Source organism: Mandrillus leucophaeus, unplaced genomic scaffold (genome assembly GCF_000951045.1).
Source record: "Mandrillus leucophaeus isolate KB7577 unplaced genomic scaffold, Mleu.le_1.0 Scaffold204, whole genome shotgun sequence".
Taxonomy (NCBI): Eukaryota; Metazoa; Chordata; class Mammalia; order Primates; family Cercopithecidae; genus Mandrillus; species Mandrillus leucophaeus.
The window spans coordinates 1,286,041-1,304,698 of NW_012102077.1; the positions used below are offsets into that span (position 1 = coordinate 1,286,041).

The following is an 18,658-nucleotide window of genomic DNA, read 5'->3' on the forward strand; positions in this document are numbered from 1 at the left end:
TGAACTTCTGACCTCAGGTGATCTGCCTTCCTCAGCCTCCCAAAGTACTGGGATTGATTACAGGCATGAGCGACCATGCCTGGCCTCAATTAATATATTAATACAGTAAGTCTAATTTTATCTTTAAAGTGAATTTGATTCTTAATGATTTACATGAAGGGAGATGACATAAAGGGAAAGAAACCAAGATAAAGTTTATAAAACAGAACAAAGGCTGCAGAGGAATGACTTCTTTTCCTCTACTGTCATTTATTGTATATGGCAGAAAGGTATCAAAAGCACAATTTTAAACTATTCTGTGGGTAATTTCATGAAGTGTTCTTTTAAAAATACAATAATATTTAATAAAGTTAGAAATAAAAGATTTCATACTCAATCTTCACAGTGCTTGGAGGGAAAATAAATAAATAAAATAAAAAATACGGCCAGGCATGGTAGCTCATGCCTATAATCCCAGCACTTTGGCAGGCCAAGGCGGGAGGATCACTTGAGGTCAGGAGTTCGAGATCAGCCTGGACAACATGGCAAAATCTTGTCTCTACTAAAAATACAAAAATTAGCCAGCATGGTGGCAGGTGCCTGTAAATTCCAGCTATTCGGGAAGCTGAGGTGGGGGACTTGCTTGAACCCAAGAGGCGGAGGTTGCGGTGAGCTGAGATCGTGCCACTGCACTCCAGCCTGGGTGACAGAGAGAGACTCTGTCTCAAATAAATAAATAAATAAATAAAATAAGTAAAATAAAAAATAAATAAAAGATTTAAGCATCATAGCATACCATTGGTGCCTTGTCAACCATCAATTCATGCCATCTTTTGTAGGGTGGTAAATCAAGATTTATGGTGTACCATGGAGCTGGACCTCTGTACCTGTAATGAGAGGTGTATCATCTTGAAACGATGAAAGGGTTTTTTGAGAGGGTTAGATAACATCTATAAGGATATATGAGAGGCATAGTCTTAACGACAGTGTCCAATTTGATTACCCAAACCAAAATTTGGAAAGACAGTTCATTCTCTACCTAGTGCTTCTAGGTTGAGCACACAATCATAAGTGGTCACAGAAATCTTGGAATAGAATGATCTAGTAGGGAAGGTTCATGTGAATTGGTTTTCTATGAAAAAATCAACTATGGCTTAAGAGCTCTAACCTAATTATCACTGATGGGAAATACCTCCCATTTTTTTTCTCCTAAATATCTGCAAAGATTTAGTCTAGGCTCTGGACAATTCTCCAATTGATTTCCAGTTTCAGAATTCTCTCAGTGAGTGTAACACCATTGCCAAACCATTGTCTCCAGTGTTGGCTTCAGGAAGATCATCACCTTCTAAGCCCCAGAGTAGCAACATGTATTATCTTCCCATGACCAGCTTCAAGAACCTTCATGATTCTGTCAGCCATCCTCATCTTCCCTATTATATACCTCTTCTCTTCTCATTTTTCTGTACAAAGTCCAAGCCCGAGCCATATTCTGTCATATCCTTTCTCCAGCTTCCTACTCTTTAACTTACGAGTAGCAATTTCTGAGGATATAGCAACATCCACTCACTTATCAAGGGAGCTGGGCTGTATCTCTGGTGGATGAATTCTATAACTATTTTTGTTGCTATAGGAATATTATTTACCGGCCCTTGTTACTAAACTGAAATAGCTTTTAAGGGTGTGCCATTTCGTGGTTTATCAGTATAAACCTATGCCTAAAAATAACCATCATCTGTTCCACTGATCTGCTCCTGAGACGGGTAGGGTGACTCTGGTATGTGCCACAATGACACCAGTCACCTAAATAGAAATGTTATCTAGATTTACGTCCATAGTTGGAGATGGGCTATTACCTAAGTCATGAACTGTGGTTCTATTTATATTTCCACTGCCATAAATAATTACTTTGTTCTCTAAACAATGCTGTGTAACTGGGGGCCCTGGTACATGTATGAGGTTTTACGAAACTGTTAACTAGCAGACACCCAGGTTGTGATTTAGACAAAAGAAAAGCATACTCAATTTTGGAAACGTACATTTAAACAAAATCACAGTGAATGAATTTTCTTCTTCTCAAAGCATTTTCAAGTTCCCCATTGTCTAGGAGCTGATATCTACATGAAATACTACAATACTTATATTCCAGAAAAAAAGCTTTTCATCATGACAAATTAATTCCATTTTGGATGGACCATAATTTTGCATGTAAAATTTTGTCCCACATTCAGTAAGTAATTATTGTTCCCCATCCATATTACGGGCAGGTGTTACTAGCCTTCCCTCTCCCTTCAAGTGTGCACTTAGATTTCTATGTTTAGTAGCACAGATAACTCAGCGGCCTGTTGGAGCAATGCACGTCGTCCCTATGAACTCCAATCAGCTGCTCCTCACCGCATAACACACAACCAATCCCAAATCATGCCTCTGTATCTGCCATAAAATCCTGATCCTTTTTCAGCCGAGTCTTGGGTAGGCTCATGGATCATCCCAGAGGCGATGAAGAGGGATGAACGCAACACAACGGACAGACAATGAAGGGATTACAATGAAGTGGGGATAAGACCCCACAGACCTCTCTACCATCAAACCTGCGCTAATTAGAATTTGAGAGAACTGGTTAATCTAATAAACAAAATTATTTTAATAGCTAAAGCTTAGTCATAATCGCACATTTTACCTCTCGTTAAACAGTTTTCGAAAACATTTCAGTATTTAACTTGTGCGCCTCAAATTCCCCATAAGAATAAAAGAGTATCCACCTTATAACAGCAGTGAAGACACTACATGAAAAATGCAAAAAAAACCCCAAAACAAAACAAAAAACACTTAGCAGCACTGGCATTCAATCAACGGTAGTTATCACAGTGTATTTTCCTACTTCACTGCAAACAAGAAATATCATTTCATCATTTTCAAGACTTAGTGTTTGCAATGTCCATGCGATTTATAACATCAGTAACATCGCCTGAACCCACATGGCTACCCGGGTCGCATGGAAACTACTCCAAGTGACACAACACACACATTTACAAATAAGAAAGCAGGTGCTAGCCACCCGCTGAGCAGTGGGAAAGAAATGCTGAATGCGACTCAGATGGATTCAGGGGCGATCTGGCTATCAGTTCCTTTATCTCCAGCATTGGTTTGACTAGCCATGCTGGCCAAACAGGTTATCTTTTTCTTTCCTCATATTTGCCCATGGATGCTGCTCAAATCTATGCGCTTAATTGAAAAGGATGATCTCACAGGACAGGACGACTGTTTGTCATTCAGAGGTATATAAATACCACACTTATCTCCTAGATCTAAGATCCATTGATAAGAGTTCAGAGAGGAGAAGGATGAGAGCAAAGCTGAGGCTTTTTGTGTAGGAAAGCAGGCTGGTGTGGTAAAAAGTAACTTAGCAGAAAAATGAAGACAAGGAAAGAAACACACGTTATGTCTACGTGTACATGTGTATGTGTTCAGGGGTATATATGTATGTATATGTGTAGGTACGTATGTGCATATGGAGACACACACTCACACGCACATGGCAATAAGGAATCAGTAAAATGCCCAATCAACAAAGGTTTATGGTTTCCAATTACAGGGCATTCAATTTACAGACACATGTAAAGTGCACCTAAAAGAGAGTAGAAACGGCCTTAAACATGGAAGGCACCTCATTAAATGTTCAATGAATCGGGCCAGTGAGACCAGCTGAGACACACAATCAATTGGTAAGGCAAACATGTCACTGAAGGCCAGAAGGATGCCAGTGATGACAGAAAGGAAAGACTTTCAGAGAGCAGGCCATTGAAGAAAGAGCTGGAATGAACACGGGCCCCGAACACCATCCAAACGGGTTACCTCTAAATTACGTCCTGCCAAATACTGGCCTCTTTCTACATAAAGGCGAGTAAGTCAAAATAATTTAGCTTATTACAGTTTCACGCTATCTGGGACAGAGGCTATTTAGAATACATCCTTTAGACAACAGCAGTACAACATATATAATTTGGAATGTTGCAGAAACTGAGAACGTCATCTTGATATCACCTGACACAGTGGTACTGTTTTCCCCTACAACCAGCAGGCTACTTTCAGCGAGAGGGCAGTGTAGGAGAGTAAAATCACCATCCCCTATACTTGTTCCTTCTTTTCTCTATTCTGTAGCCTCTGGGTCTGCAAGCTGTTATTATGGCTTTCTCACAGGCCCATTTAAACACTGAGGATTTGGAAAGACCAAAATCTAGAGTAAAAATATTAATGTTAAACACAGTGAATCATGACACCGGTCCTCCTCTTAGGTGTTCCAATCCTGTTCTGTCCTCGATAGCTCTGTTGTGCCAAGCTTTATTTTGAGAACGTATCACATATGGGGTCCTACGCTTTTTTGTTCTAAAATAATTTGGTGGTTTATAATCCAGGCACCACAGAGGATCACAGGTTATTTCAAATACAGCCCTTATATTTGTCAAAGATGAGAAAAACACTTCGTGGTAGACAGAAGAATTTAGTGGAGAATGAAAATCCTTTTTTTCTTTTTTTGGAGATGGAGTCTCGCTCTGTCACCTAGGCAGGAGTGCAGTGGCGCGATCTCCGCTCACTGCAAGCTCCACCTCCCGGGTTCACGCCATTCTCCTGCCTCAGCCTCCCGAGTAGCTGGGACTACAGGCACCCGTCACCACGCCCGGATAATTTTTTTATTTTTAGTAGACACGGGGTTTCACCGTTAGCCAGGATGGTCTCGATCTCCTGACCTCGTGATCCACCCGCCTCAGCCTCCCAAAGTGCTGTGATTACACGCCTGAGCCACCACGCCTGGCTGAAAATGTTTTTCTTTCCGCTGATTGTGATAGGCTAGGAATGGGCATTTGAATCGGAAGATATTTTCATATTTGTCCAAGATCTCAGCCAAATGCATAATACACAAACCTGAGAAACAAACCTCTGTCTCAGAATGGAAAACATGACTTAAGATTTTATTCACTACCATTAGTTTATGAGCAATTATTACATAGAGGAAAAACTTCACAAAGGTCAAAGGGAGTTTTCATCATCTGATGTTTACTCACGTTGGTCCTGAAGGAGGATAGGTTGATTTTCTGCAGTCTTCTGTCCACTAAAAAGCAAAGAAAATTAAGTTTCAGAAAATAACAAATGCTTGCTAATGGAATAAGCAATTTCAAAAGTAGTTAATCTGTGAAGACAAAATCAAGTCTGATTTTGCTCTTTTACACCATTTCAATGCCTCTTTTTTTTTTGTTTGAGAGGGAGTCTCGCTCTGTTGCCCAGGCTGGAGTGCAGTGGTGCGATCTCCGCTCACTGCAAGCTCCGTCACCTCCCGGGTTCACACCATTCTCCTGCCTCAGCCTCTCTAGAAACTGGGACTACAGGCGCCCGCCACCACGCCCAGCTAATTTTTTTGTATTTTCAGTAGAGATGGGGTTTCACCGTGTTCGCCAGGATGGTCTCGATCTCCTGACCTCGTGATCCGCCCACCTCAGCCTCCCAAAGTGCTGGGATTACAGGCGTGAGCCACTGCGCCCGGCTTCAATGCCTCTTAAAAGAAGTCTTTTCCTTCCAAGAAAACTTGTAAAATCCTACACCATTAAGTGGATTTTCAGTTTCAATTCAATTTGCGAAAGTGCTAGTGTTATAATTTGGCTCTAATATTGCAAATATATTGAGTAACAAACAAATGTAACAAAGCAGATGGAAAATGTTTATGTTAGAGAGGCTGACTTAGCACTAAAAGTAAATGACCTGATAGGATGTGTTATCTGAACTTACCAGCCATGTGTATTGCAACCTGTCCTGGGATTTGCCTCCCAAACCAGATTTTCAGGGCACACAGCACAGGGCCCTTCATCATCTTTCCGTGACTTACCATCCCAGCCTCATCTCCTGACACTCCCCTTAGTATTTATGCAAGCACTTCCTATGATCTCTTACCCTTCCAAGCCTGTGCCTGTGCTATTCCCTCTTGCTAGAATGCCTTTTCCTTACTGCTGGTTCTAACTTCCAAGATTCAGTTCAAGTATTTTCTTTCTTGTGAAAACCTCATCTATCTTCCATATAAAAATAGTCATACCCTCATTTATACTCTCACAGCACTTGTACACATGCACATCACCACGTTTATGACACTGCATTATAATCATTTGTTCGTGTTCCTCATCAATACCAGACTCTGTGCTCCTTGAGGTGAGGACAGCCCCCAACACTGAGATCACTGCCTGAGACAATGAATGAACGAGACTGTTTTAGGGAGAGTTGTCCAAGCTTCGTGGCAAAATAGAATCTTCTCCTAAACTTATCCAAAAAAGTCCACACAGTTTTATGGTTCTTTTGTTACTCATTCAACGTATCAAGTGTATTTATCTCCTTTCCTCTGGAGAACTAGTACTGTGAAAGTAAAATAATTGTTTTAAAAAAGTACAAATCCAAAATAAGATAAAATAGAGTAGGTAAGAAAACTCTTGGAACTGTAGCTTGAGCTCAGAAAATGTATCTGCTGCAAAGCCGTGTAAGAATGGGGGTCTAGCATCTTGTTTTAACTTTGGTAACAAAGGGAATATATACAGTAGGTTGACATTACCTGTGATTCAAACATTAGCTGTCAAATTTGCCTTCCCACAGTATAAGTTTCTCATATATGTGTGGCTTTGTCTTATAATTTTGGCTTGAATTCATTAAGAAACAATATCAAGTCTGTAGCAAAAGCTAATTTCCAAAGCCGTTCATGTTCAACAATAGTGGCTGGGGGCAGTTCTTGTTTAGAAAAACTTCAGTCTCAACTGTGAACTCGAAGACTGCAAAACTTCATAGCTACCAAGCCATCTAATGGCTCTGTCACTAGAGACTTCAGGATATCCGGCCTCTATTTTACTGACAAAAATTCACAGAAATGATGATGGTTATATCCACAAGAGCAAATGAAGCTCATGGTTTACACTGCTGGTTCAATAACACATGTGAGATTCCAATACTTTCCATAAAGTACCTGAAAAGGAATCCTGTAATAAATAATCATAAGCTTTAAACACCTTGCATGTTCCCAAGTTTTGTGAATTTACTCAACTCAGCATTTTCTACTCACAAATATTACCATCGTCAATTTGTATATATCTTGGCAGATTCCATTTCAGGTTATACTGAATCGCTATTTTCTCAACTTCTTTGAAAACATCCTCGCCTATAGTTGTTTTACACAGATGATTCAGAGGCTAACTCTTCAGTCACTTCAAACTTGGCACTGATCATCTAATAAATATCAACAACTGATCAGTTATCGGTACGTTGAGAGTCAAGAAAAATCATTCGAAATCACATGTTTTGTTCTTCAATTGATATTGATGTTGCTCCCGAAGTCCAGGACAAGGGTTCTCATTTAATGACATGTAAAATAATTTCACTTTCCCTGGACACAATACTTCTGCTGCTACAATCGAATACAATTTACTTAACCCACCATCGGTAAATGGCTTTCCTTATTTTGCTAATAAATGAGCTACTTAGAGACTTATTTGGGTTGCAGCTTAATTTTACTTTGTAAAATTTGTAAATAAATTCTGTTGTGATGAGATACTCCACTCTGTATTTTCTCGTGTATCTGACCATTGTTTTCCTATGAGTTGGGAATACTGTGATGCGTACTTAACCCAAGTGCTTAATTTTATGATCACATTGTGGACATACGACCCTGCTCCATTAGTGACATGCAGAAAGTTACACAGCTGGTGACAGAATCAGAGTCAATGGCTTCCCCTGCTCTATCAAACAGCTTCCCACAGAGATAATAAAACCAATGCCTCAATTTAATTCCTAACAGAATAATCTGCACTTAGTTCAGGGCTTCTGATGACCACTAGAATCAACTCGGCAAATTAAGTGAAACGTAATGACTCCTATCCCTCCCTAATAATTAAATTTTGCACACCCTGGGTTCCAAAGCCAAAATAAACATCAAATTACAGGCACATTCCTTACTAGACAACTGTGAGCCAAGTTGAAAATGCTCTGTCAAGGATTAGAAGAGAATGTGACCTGCCCCAGAAGTAACAGCTAAAGAGCAAGCTAGCAACAATATATGTGGGAGTCTGAGGTTGATAACGACTCTTGGTTGCAATAAACAAACATGAAATCGGCATAGAATCTGATGGCAAGAAAACGGGATAAATGTGAGAGAAAATAAGAACATCAGCAGCTATGAGACTACAGTATTTCAGGGACTCACATAGCATGAACGCCTAAGTCATTTATGCAAAAAGGTTAGTTTTAGGGGTAGGGTGGAAAAAAGAGCTACTTCTTCACCCTCAAAAAAGAATTCTATAGGGAGACACAGCTTCAAAACCCATGAGTGGCCCTAAAACAGAATTATAATGAACTTATTTAATGTTATTTAAAGTTTCTTACTATCCCCAACTTTATACACACTTTTGATAACAGACAACGCTATTGAGGTAAGTAGAAATTTAAATAGATGATACATAAATATTAGAAACAGATGACATGAACAGAGATTATGTGGTCGGGATGGTATACTATGTTACACCCTATCACAGGAAACAAAATCCAACTTAGAATTAATTCTCTCTAACCCTCTCCCCCTAGTCCCTCTCTTTCTCTTTCCCTCTCTCTCCCTCCCCTTCCCTACCTTTCTCCCTGCCCCCTAGTTGTCTCCTCAGAGTGGAGAGAAGTGGTAAAAATCTGATGTTTCCATGCATGTGAAGCTCTCTGGGCCAGGCGCGGTGGCTCATGCCTGTAATTCCAGCACTTTGGGAGGCTGAGGTGGGTGGATCACCTGAGGTCAGGAGTTCAAGGCCAGCCTGGCCAACATGGCGAAACCTTGTCACCACTAAAAATGCAAAAATTAGCGGGGTGTGGTGGCATGTGCCTGTAATCCTAGGTACTCGGGAGGCTGAGGTAGGAGAATCCCTTGAACCCAGAAGGTGGAGGTTGCAGTGAGACAAGATAGCACCACCACACTCCAGCCTGGGTGACACAGCGAGACTCTGTCTCAAAAAAAAAAAAAAAACCCTCTGGAAAGTGTTTTTAAAAGACTGCTTGGGTCAGCAAATTCTCTAATTTTTCTGGTTATTTGATAGAAACTTAAGCCTCTTTGTCCTCCCCATTCATTAAGAGAAACTAATTACAGAGCTACTAAACGTAACGTTCTAAAAAACACAAAAATATAAAGACAATAGTATTTCATTAAGGTCTCAATGAATGCTCCAGACCCTTAAAAAATGACATAACTTGTACAGCTCCTTAAAATATTTGAGCCCTACAGAATTAGGAGACCCTCAATGAAATGTATGCGTCTAACAATGAACTTTAAAAGTCCAGAAAGCCCTTGTGTGCTTGTCTTATTCAAATACTCAGAAAGAGACAATGAAAGATAATCTAAAATTATATGCCTCGTCAGTTTTCATACCCATCAGAAGCCAAACGACTCTCGCAAGACAATTTTTCATTCAATTCTTGAATTCATCAACAACTATTTTCCAGATAAGTTTTTCCTATAATGTCCTCTTATGTACAACTCAGCAGAAACACTGAATGCGAAGAGGAAGGTTTCTTATGTGTATAACAAGTCACATGAGCTTGTCAATGTTTTCACTTGTCTTCTGGGCTTTGATGCAATGGCATCCTATTACGCTACTGATATTTAAGCCAAAGGAATGTGAATAAACCCTCCATGAGAGGAAGGACCTCATCTATCTCATTGGCGGACGCATTCCCAGCATGTAGGAGTCAGGCACATAGTAGGCAAGCAGTATTTGTTGAATAAAGTGAATGGATTACACCTGTGTGTTCCTTCTTTGGGAGAAGCAGGGAAAAGCAGATGAAGCACAATAAATTCCTTGGCCAGATGCGGTCTATGAGATTTCTGGCAACGGTGTGAAAATCATTGCTAAAGCTGATTCAATAGCCAATGTCAACAATGTTGACATATGCTGTTAACTCATATGAGAAGTTGATGCATAAAAATAAGTTTACTTTGGCAATTAATTACTAAGCCATTATGTTTCATCTCCACACATCTTAAGAAGTGGGTCAGGGCCGGGCGCGGTGGCTCAAGCCTGTAATCCCAGCACTTTGGGAGGCCAAGACGGGCGGATCACGAGGTCACGAGATCGAGACCATCCTGGCTAACACAGTGAAACTCCGTCTCCACTAAAAAAAATACAAAAAACTAGCCGGGCGTGGTGGCGGACGCCTGTAGTCCTAGCTACTCCGGAGGCTGAGGCAGGAGAATGGCGTGAACTCGGGAAGCGGAGCTTGCATTGAGCTGAGATCTGGCCACTGCACTCCAGCCTGGGTGACAGAGCAAGACTCCGTCTCAAAAAATAAATAAATAAAATAAATAAATAAATAAATAATAAAAAATAAAAATAAAAATAAAAGAAGTGGGTCAGACTTATTACTGAGAGCAGCCATCTCTCCCCTCTAGTTCCTTTCCTGCCGATCACCCTCAGCCTACTGCAAGCTATTTTCTGCCCCCAACACTGCTCTGGCCAAGGTGACCAATGACCTCCAGTTGCCTAGTATCATAATACTGTTGACATCTCAATAATATTCAACATAGTTAACCCATCCTAGTCTCTTCCCTGAACTTCCTGTCCCACTTACTCTTCTGTTTTGTTTTGCTGTGTGTGTGTGTGTGTGTGTGTGTGTGTGTGTGTGCGCGTGTGAGGAAGTTTCCCTCATTGCCCAGGCTTGGCTCACTGCAACCTCTGCCTTCCAGGTTCAAGCAATTCTCCCACCTCAGCCTCCTGAGTAGCTGGGACTACAGGCCTGAGCCACTATGCCCAGCTAATTTTTGTATTTTTAGTAGAGATGGGGTTTCCCCATGTTGGGCAGGCTAGTCTCAAACTCCTGACCTCAGGTGATCCACCCGCCTTGGCCTCCCAAAGTGCTGGGATTACAGGCATGAGCCACCGTGCCCAGCCTGCCCTGTTTTAACTTTGGCAATTTCTCCTCTTCCTGACACATACATGTGCAAGTTACTTAGCCTTTGCCTAGTTCTCTTTTCTTCTCTTTCTCTAATTCTCTTTCTAGGTGAGTTCATCTGCTCCAAGGGCTTCAAATAATATCATTATGCCAATGACTCTCAGTGTCTCTCTTCTGAAGGCCAGTACGGCCTGCTGAATGTTTCTCTGCCACCTGAAATTTAACACATACCCCAAATGAAAATGATCCCGATTCTTTAGCCCCCAAGTTTTCCCCTCCCCATGTTCCCTGGCACTGATGCCACCATTCGCCCAGTGAAGCACTTTGGTAATGTGCAGGTCACGCTGACACCTCACTCCGTCATCCTCACCCAATCCTTCCTTCTGCTCATTTGCCCTCCTGATTTTTTTCTAGAACATCTACTTCTCTCCCTCACCCCTGGTGCCACCATCCTTCAATGCACCCTGTTTCTTTTCTGGACCAGTCTCCTCACATCTACCCTTGCTGCCCTCCAATCCAGACTCATCTTTTTAAAGTGAAAATGTTATCTTGGCTAAAACCATTTAATGGCCTCCCATTGGCTGGTTCCAGATTCTCCCATTTTTTAGGATAAATTTCTGAATCCTTAGTAAGAGTCTACAGAACCCTGGATGATGTCATCTGGTGCTGTCTCTCCAGACAGTTCTTGTGCCACTGTCTTCACCATCATCTCTTAATAGGCTCCTAAAAAATTCAATAATGAAGAAAAACTCAGGAGGACCTTAACATATGAATATTGTGAAAAGTCTCAAAAACAAACAAAAAAATCCCTATAGATGTTCCAAATCAAATGACTTGTTTCCAATTTAAAGCCAGTTCTCATTATTCATATTTATCAAAAGTAGTTTTGAAATATCTTTTGCTACCGCGAGGCGATAGTTTATCATATAACGACTCCAACCAAAACACTGCTGCTGCTGCTTCTCAGAGAAAGAAGTCACGGAACTTCTCTAAGGTTCTAAAGGTCCTTTGGCCCATCGACCCCAGGATTTTCCAGGCCAGTAAAAAAAATTAATGAGGCCTTGGCACAGGAGGGTCCAAATTTTTATTCTGTCAAATGGAGATGTTAAAACAAAACAAATTCCATGCCCACAACATCTACCTCTGCCGTTAGCTGATTTTTAAGAACATGTTAGTAACAATGAAAACTGGAAGTCCATACAATCAGAATAAAGATTAACATTCTAAATTAATAATTTTAGTTTTGCATTCTTACTTTTGTAATTTCATTGAAAACAGCTTCCCAAACTGACACCAGTGGCCAGACTAGACTTTGATAATCGCTGTTCTAGGTAAGAACTATTATATCCATTGAGAGGTTGTTGATTCTTCTTCTGAAAATAGCTATCAAAATACTTTTGCTAGAATAAATAAAGCTATTGAGAAAGAAGAAAAAACAGCCTCCAACACCTGAAACTGCTCTGAGTTCCACAGCTATATCTCAATATTATTACAAGCCCATCTGACACTCACAGCCAGGTAAGCTCTGTTTTCCTCCTGGACATAAACAATCTATTCACAGATAGCTACCACGGATAAGATTATTCTGAGACGTGACAAAGAAAGACAAAGCAATGCCACTTGAGGATTTTGTCTAAGCACAGACAAAAACAAGGTGACCTGCAACGCACAAAACACCAAGCATCCCCTTCTCTTGCTAAGTAGAATGGCTGTTGCTTCCTTAGTCATAGAATTGCCCCTTTCTTTTCTTTTTTTTTTTTTTTAATTATACTTTAAGTTCTAGGATACATGTGCACAACGTGCAGGTTTGTTACATATGTATACATGTGCCATATTGGTGTGCTGCACCCATCAACTCGTTTAAGAGCATTCTATCTACAGCAAAGCCCGGTTCCTTAGTCTTACCCCAAATCATGCAACCAAAGTTCAAATTCTGTAATGGGTTTTTTTCTATAACCCACCGTCGCTCATGGTGTGTGTTCTTATTTGCCTCAAAGAACACTAAACCCAATTTGTTCAACTCATAGTGTGTTTCTGGTGGTCTTTGAATGAAGGGCCCTGACAGCAGCAAAGTATCAAACTCTTTCAAAATTCCGGTAATACCAACTACCCTCAAGCAAATTAATTCCCTACCCACGGTAGAGCAATTTTATTTTACGGCCTTTCAATCGAGTCCGCGTATATGTTCTGTGCATTTTTCTATTACAAGAAAAACTGTATATACTATTCTGGATTCTACTTTTATCTGCTAAACATTATATCAGTTTTAATGGCTAAGTCATATCCCAACATGATTTTAAAGAATTTCTCCTTACAGGTATAAGAGAAAGTACATCTTGCCTCCACTTTCAATAACCTACCTAAGCTATTCAAGACCATCTCATATTCAGCCTCAGGCCAGATGCGCCAGGTTCCTACTTATCCGGTCTGTTGGCAAAGACAAACGCAGTCTGACTGCTTTATAAAGAAATGAATTATGAAAGAGTACTAGCGTCAAGAGTACTCGGGCGTTAGGCATGTTCAGTAAACAATAGTGTAACCTCTGGCTAAAGATTTTCTCACTCTAGGTCTACTTCCTCTTCTGTAAAATAAAAGGGTCACGCTAGTCCCTCACTGTCTCTTGCAGTTAGGAAATCCGTGGCCCTGTGACTTGCTCTTGGGAAAGAGCCACGGGACAGGCGATCCCATGACTTGGGTGCAAAAGGCCGCAGGGGGCCCTCTGGGGCATGCCCTGGGCTGCTAGCACCGCCCAGGCTTGGGGCCACTCAGCGTTTCCCAGGGCCCTGCAGTATCCTGAGCTGAGCTCCTGAACTTCTTCGGAAGAAAGCACCTGGCCATCAGGCAGTCTGTCCTTGATTAACCCACACAGGTCTACCGGAACATTTTATTTAAACAGTTCAAAATGCAAGGGCCTGGAACTGGTTATTCAAGTACACTCACTCAAATTTGCGAATATGCGAATCACTTCCAGGTATCCTGCAGAGATTAGGATTTCCTTTAAAGGTGTTCTAGTTCTATCCAGGTAGCACCGAATCAACCGAGGACGGGGTTCACCAGCCCGCTTTGCACCACTATCCCTGTGCACGAAACCACAGACCCCCCAAAAAGACGCTGCCCAGCACCAGGTGTTCGTCGTCCCCGCCCGCCCCGCCACACCTGCGCCTCCATCCGCGCCCGCACCTGCACGCCCCTCTCCGCGCCTCGTCTCAAGCTCACTCACCGGCGGCGCGTGCTGCGCGACAGCACAGCTGACGGCGGCAGCCAGGAGGACTAAGGCGAGGCGACTCCGGCCCAGCATCGCTCCGGGGACCAACGCCACTCCTCGGACGCCAGCAGAGGCAAACAGAAGAGCCGCCTGGGCCGGGGGTAGGCCACGCCCCCCTCCGCCGCGTGACCCGCGACCTGGGACCGCACCATCCCAGGCAGTGGGGGAGCACTCGGAGGAGGCGGGACTGGAGGGAGAGGACGGAGCTTTTCAGTGCCGTGAAAAGGGTGGCATAGAAAGAGAGGGCGCCTTCCAGGCTGGGAAGGGAGCAGCAGAAGAAGAGTCGCGCTCGCCTCTGGCGCGTGGCCTGATCCATCGCCCTCCCCCACCGCGGGCACTGGTCGGACCGAGCCGGAGCCCCGCCCCGTGGGTGGGGCCGGGAGCATCACCCGCGCAGCTTCGCCCGGGCGCCTGCGGCAGGCGGGTGCAACCTGTCTCGGGTATTCAAGTGTCCTCGGTACCCACCAAACGGATCCAAAGAGTCTCAACACCAATATAACATCCCACCCTGACCCATCTTTGCCCTCTGAGGGAAGCGGGCCCGAAATGAGTTATTCATCCCCACCGCGGGGTCAGGGACAAGAAGCAGTTGAGTGGCCGAGGAGGAAGAGAGAAACGAATCCACTCGGGTCCTCCAGGCTGTTGGTTACCCACTTGGGCTTTCACAGCAGAGCTGCCAAATCCCAGAATTGAGGCCTCGGTGAAAAGCGCGCTTAGACTTGGGGAGGAGGCCAGGTGGGACCCACGAGCCTTATCTCCCAGCCAAACTCTGCCGTTCATTAAGCGGCTGCGTTTCCTCCTAACTGGCGAAGGACTCAGCTGGGCGGGGCAAAGCTCAGTCTGGGAGGACGCCGAAGCGAGTAGCTCGGCAGGGAGACTCGCTTGGCTTTCGTGCCGTCCGTGGACGCAGTCGCGCGGGTAGGTGACCGGATTGGATTTCAAAGTCCTGCAGGAAATCCTGCCCTCTGGGTTGCACTTCCTGGTTGAGCCTCTGAAGTCTCAAGCAGCATTGTTTTAGTGCTTTGATGAAGCTCAGCACGCTACCGAAATCTCCATTATCCATTTGTATTATTTCTTCAGAAAACTCAACAATCTTTTTGTTGGAGGTGGGGAAATGAGAAGGTGATGTTTTGTTTTACTTTTTTTCCTATTTTTTTTTTAAAGGGGGAGTAGATGACAGTGTTCTCCTTAAGGAGGAAGTTTAACTTTTGAAACATACCACATGCTTAAAACACACTTGAGTTCCTGCATGAACAGTAAGCTAGCAGATGGTAGAAATATTCGTTATTAATTCAAAAAATATTTACTGCGGACCTACAATGTGCCAAGCATGTCTCCTGACTCTGGGGATAAGCAGTGAACAACAAAAAGACCAAGTTCTTCCACCCTGAGGCTTATATTCTAGGTGAGAAATGGGCAATAAACATAATAGGTAAGAAAATTACTTGGGATGTTAGTGATAAATGCTGTAGAGAAAAAGGGGGGGCCAGGAGCATCAAATGTGGAGATCAGAAGTGGTAGAGTCACAGTTTTAAATAAGAGGGACAGATAGACATGATTAAGGAGGTGAGGTTTGAGCAGAAGTTTGAGGGAGGCCAGGAAGCTAGTTTTGTGTGTGCCCAAGAAAGAGTATTCTAGGCAGAGACAGCAGCTGTTAAAAGGCTTAAAAGGGAGAATGTGCCTGGCATGTTCAATTACAGCAGACGTGTGTGGGTCTGGCACAGAAGGAACAAGGGGAAAAGAAGAAAGAAGTATTAATAGATCAAGTAAGAGAGTTAAGGAGAGCAGGGCAAATTCTGTAAGGCATTCAGAGCCATTTCACTCCAGAAAAAAATTGTGTAATGTTGAATACACGTGTTAAATGTTGAATCTATTGAATTACCTTGGAGCTTAAAATAAGTGTGCCAAGAAGAGGATTCCCATCTTTTAGTTGTTATTACTAAATCAAATAGCTATTTGATTTGAAGATCATTCCTCTTCAGTACTCTTAAGCGTGATTTAAACATGTCACCAAGCATATTTTTTCCGTGCAAGAGGATGTTAATTGGTGATTAGGTAGTCTAGCAAAATCAGTTTCTTTATGGAAAAAATTTGTCGATTGACATACTATTCTTAGGCACCACTTTCGTAGAACTATGCATCTAACTTTCAAAGGCCTATTATATACTGATATTCTTTTCAGATAAAATGTAAATCTACTTCCCTAAAATTAAACCATTTTATGCATGTCTCTTTTTTGAGACGGAGTCTCACTTTGTCGCCCAGGCTGGAGTGCAGTGGCATGATCTCGGCTTACTGCAAGCTCTGCCCCCTAGGTTCACGCCATTCTCCTGCCTCCCGAGTAGCTGGGACTACAGGCGCCCACCACCATGCCTGGCTAATTTTTTTGTATTTTTAGTAGAGATTGGTTTCACTGTGTTAGCCAGGACGGTCCCAATCCTCTGACCTCATGATACGCCCGCCTCGGCCTCCCAAAATGTGGGGATTACACGTGTGAGCCACCGCGCCCGGCATGTCTTTTTTTTCTTACACATGTATGTTTTTTTTTTGCCTACACCATTCTTTAATACTAGAAATGTACAGAAAGTCAAGGCAAGGTGTGTGTAGGAGACTTTGCAGTGGTTTTTGGCATACTGATCTGTTCATAGAAAATGGTATTTAAATGTACAAATGCATGATTGTGTCCATGGAAAGGGTGGCTCAATACTGCAAAGAAGCATCAAGTTTAAGACTTGGATAACCTGTTTAGCGTGCAAGAGTCAGGATATGTAATCAGATTGTTTATGGAATAGCTGAAGTTCTTGGCAAGCCGTGGACTTCCTAATCTCCCACCTAACATTCCTAGGTTCCTGAGGTGGAGCCTTGATTTAAAAGCATTGCAACCTAGCCACCCCACCCTAAATGAAGCCTATCGCATATAACACCACATTACTTGGAACAGGTTTGACTTGATTTAGTAAAACTGAATATACAAAAATGTGTACTAAAAGGTCAAGAGATATGGAAATAATGTTTCAGTTTGAGAAACATTTTTTTAACTTTATTGACTTTTTTATGAATAAGGAAGCTTTTTATTTTACAGGTCTTTGTGGGAAGAAACAAAGAAATCACAAAAGTAATTAAGAGAGCTCAAATAATGGGTAAGAGTACCTCAACAACTGAATTGAGCTAGCTGAAATTGTGCTTATTATGCTTTGTCAAGAACTTTAATTATCTCTTTACGGGGTTTATGCCAGTTACATACAAGGATCCTGCATATTTCAGGGACCCTAACGTTTATAACATCAGATATCGGGAATAAATTCTATCACATTGCCACTAATAAACTTTTTTTATAGTAAGTGCTTGTATGATGCCAATACTGACTCAAACCAACCTTTGGATAGAAAAGTGTTTCAGGAGTGACGTAAAGAATGACACTTCCCCTTCATATCAATCAAGGTTCATTAAGCAGATCGCTTATTTAAAATGTTATCACATTTTACATATGTTGAATAAAAGTGGTTCTGTATGACTGTCATTATATCTGGTCCCCAGATAGCTCATATAATGTAATACACCATTCAATTGAAGGGAGTTAAAACTGCTCAGAATGATTTTCTAACTAGCAAATGTAAGTATGCCTGGTTAAGAGATCCTCCCTTTGTAGAAATGTTACATTGGGATGTATAGTGGTGCTGTCAACAAGAGGACAAAATATTCCTAGACAAGTCTATCCTCAAACCAGTAGTGTCTTTTACATAAAAAGATGATTTATATCTAATAGACACTGAAGGTGATAAACATGTATGTATATATGTATCAGTTCTGAGTTCCACTGACCTGTCCCAAACACACTGGATTACCAGGCTTGTACTGTACTCAAACTTATGGATTTGCTAAATTTCGGGCAAAGGACTCTAAAGTAGGGGAGACATTACTGTTTGTGTTGGGTTATAGTTGCATAATAATTAAGGCTGCCAGATTTAGCAAGTACAAATGTAGGACAAATTTAAATTTTAGATCATGTTTTGCAAATTTATTGCGTGATATACGGCATTATATCTGGCAACTCTAGCCATAGCGTACTTCTAAAAAATTATCACTTAAGGAGAATTTTAATGACTCAGATAAATTTTCATATAAATTTCTTCCCACATTGTGAAAATGAGGCTATTCTTGCTTTTCTGATACTTTTCTTTTTTAATGAGATGGTTCTCACTGTGTTGCCCAGGCTGGTCTCTAAATCCTGACCTCAATCAGTCCTCCTGCCTTGTCTTCCCGAAGTGCTGGGATTATAGCTGTGAGCCACTGTGCCTGGCCTCACTTTTCCAATTCTAAAGAATGTGTCTGTGTAAGCCTTTCCCTCAACAACTTATTGAAAGGTGAAAAAAGGTTTGGAAATAAAAGCATCTGATGTTCGAAAAAGTACTTTGTAAAATAAATGCACTAAGACTTATCTGTGGATTACTGCAAACAGGTGAACATAGT

At 41.9% G+C, this 18,658-nt stretch overlaps 1 protein-coding gene across 1 annotated transcript in view; it reads right to left on the bottom strand.

Moving 5' to 3' along the window:
* The window catches only part of ASAH1 (N-acylsphingosine amidohydrolase (acid ceramidase) 1), a 32,093-nt gene extending 17,827 nt beyond the window's left edge, over positions 1–14,266 (bottom strand). Inside the window, exons 1-4 of the mRNA XM_011979635.1 lie at positions 14,144–14,266; positions 5,040–5,086; positions 2,739–2,759; positions 776–866 (exon numbers count right to left, since the gene is read on the bottom strand). Of these exons, the coding sequence (XP_011835025.1) occupies positions 776–866; positions 2,739–2,759; positions 5,040–5,086; positions 14,144–14,221 (237 nt within the window). The 5' untranslated portion in view covers positions 14,222–14,266. The remainder of the gene's footprint in view (positions 1–775; positions 867–2,738; positions 2,760–5,039; positions 5,087–14,143) is intronic.
* Positions 14,267–18,658: the final 4,392 nt, after the last annotated feature.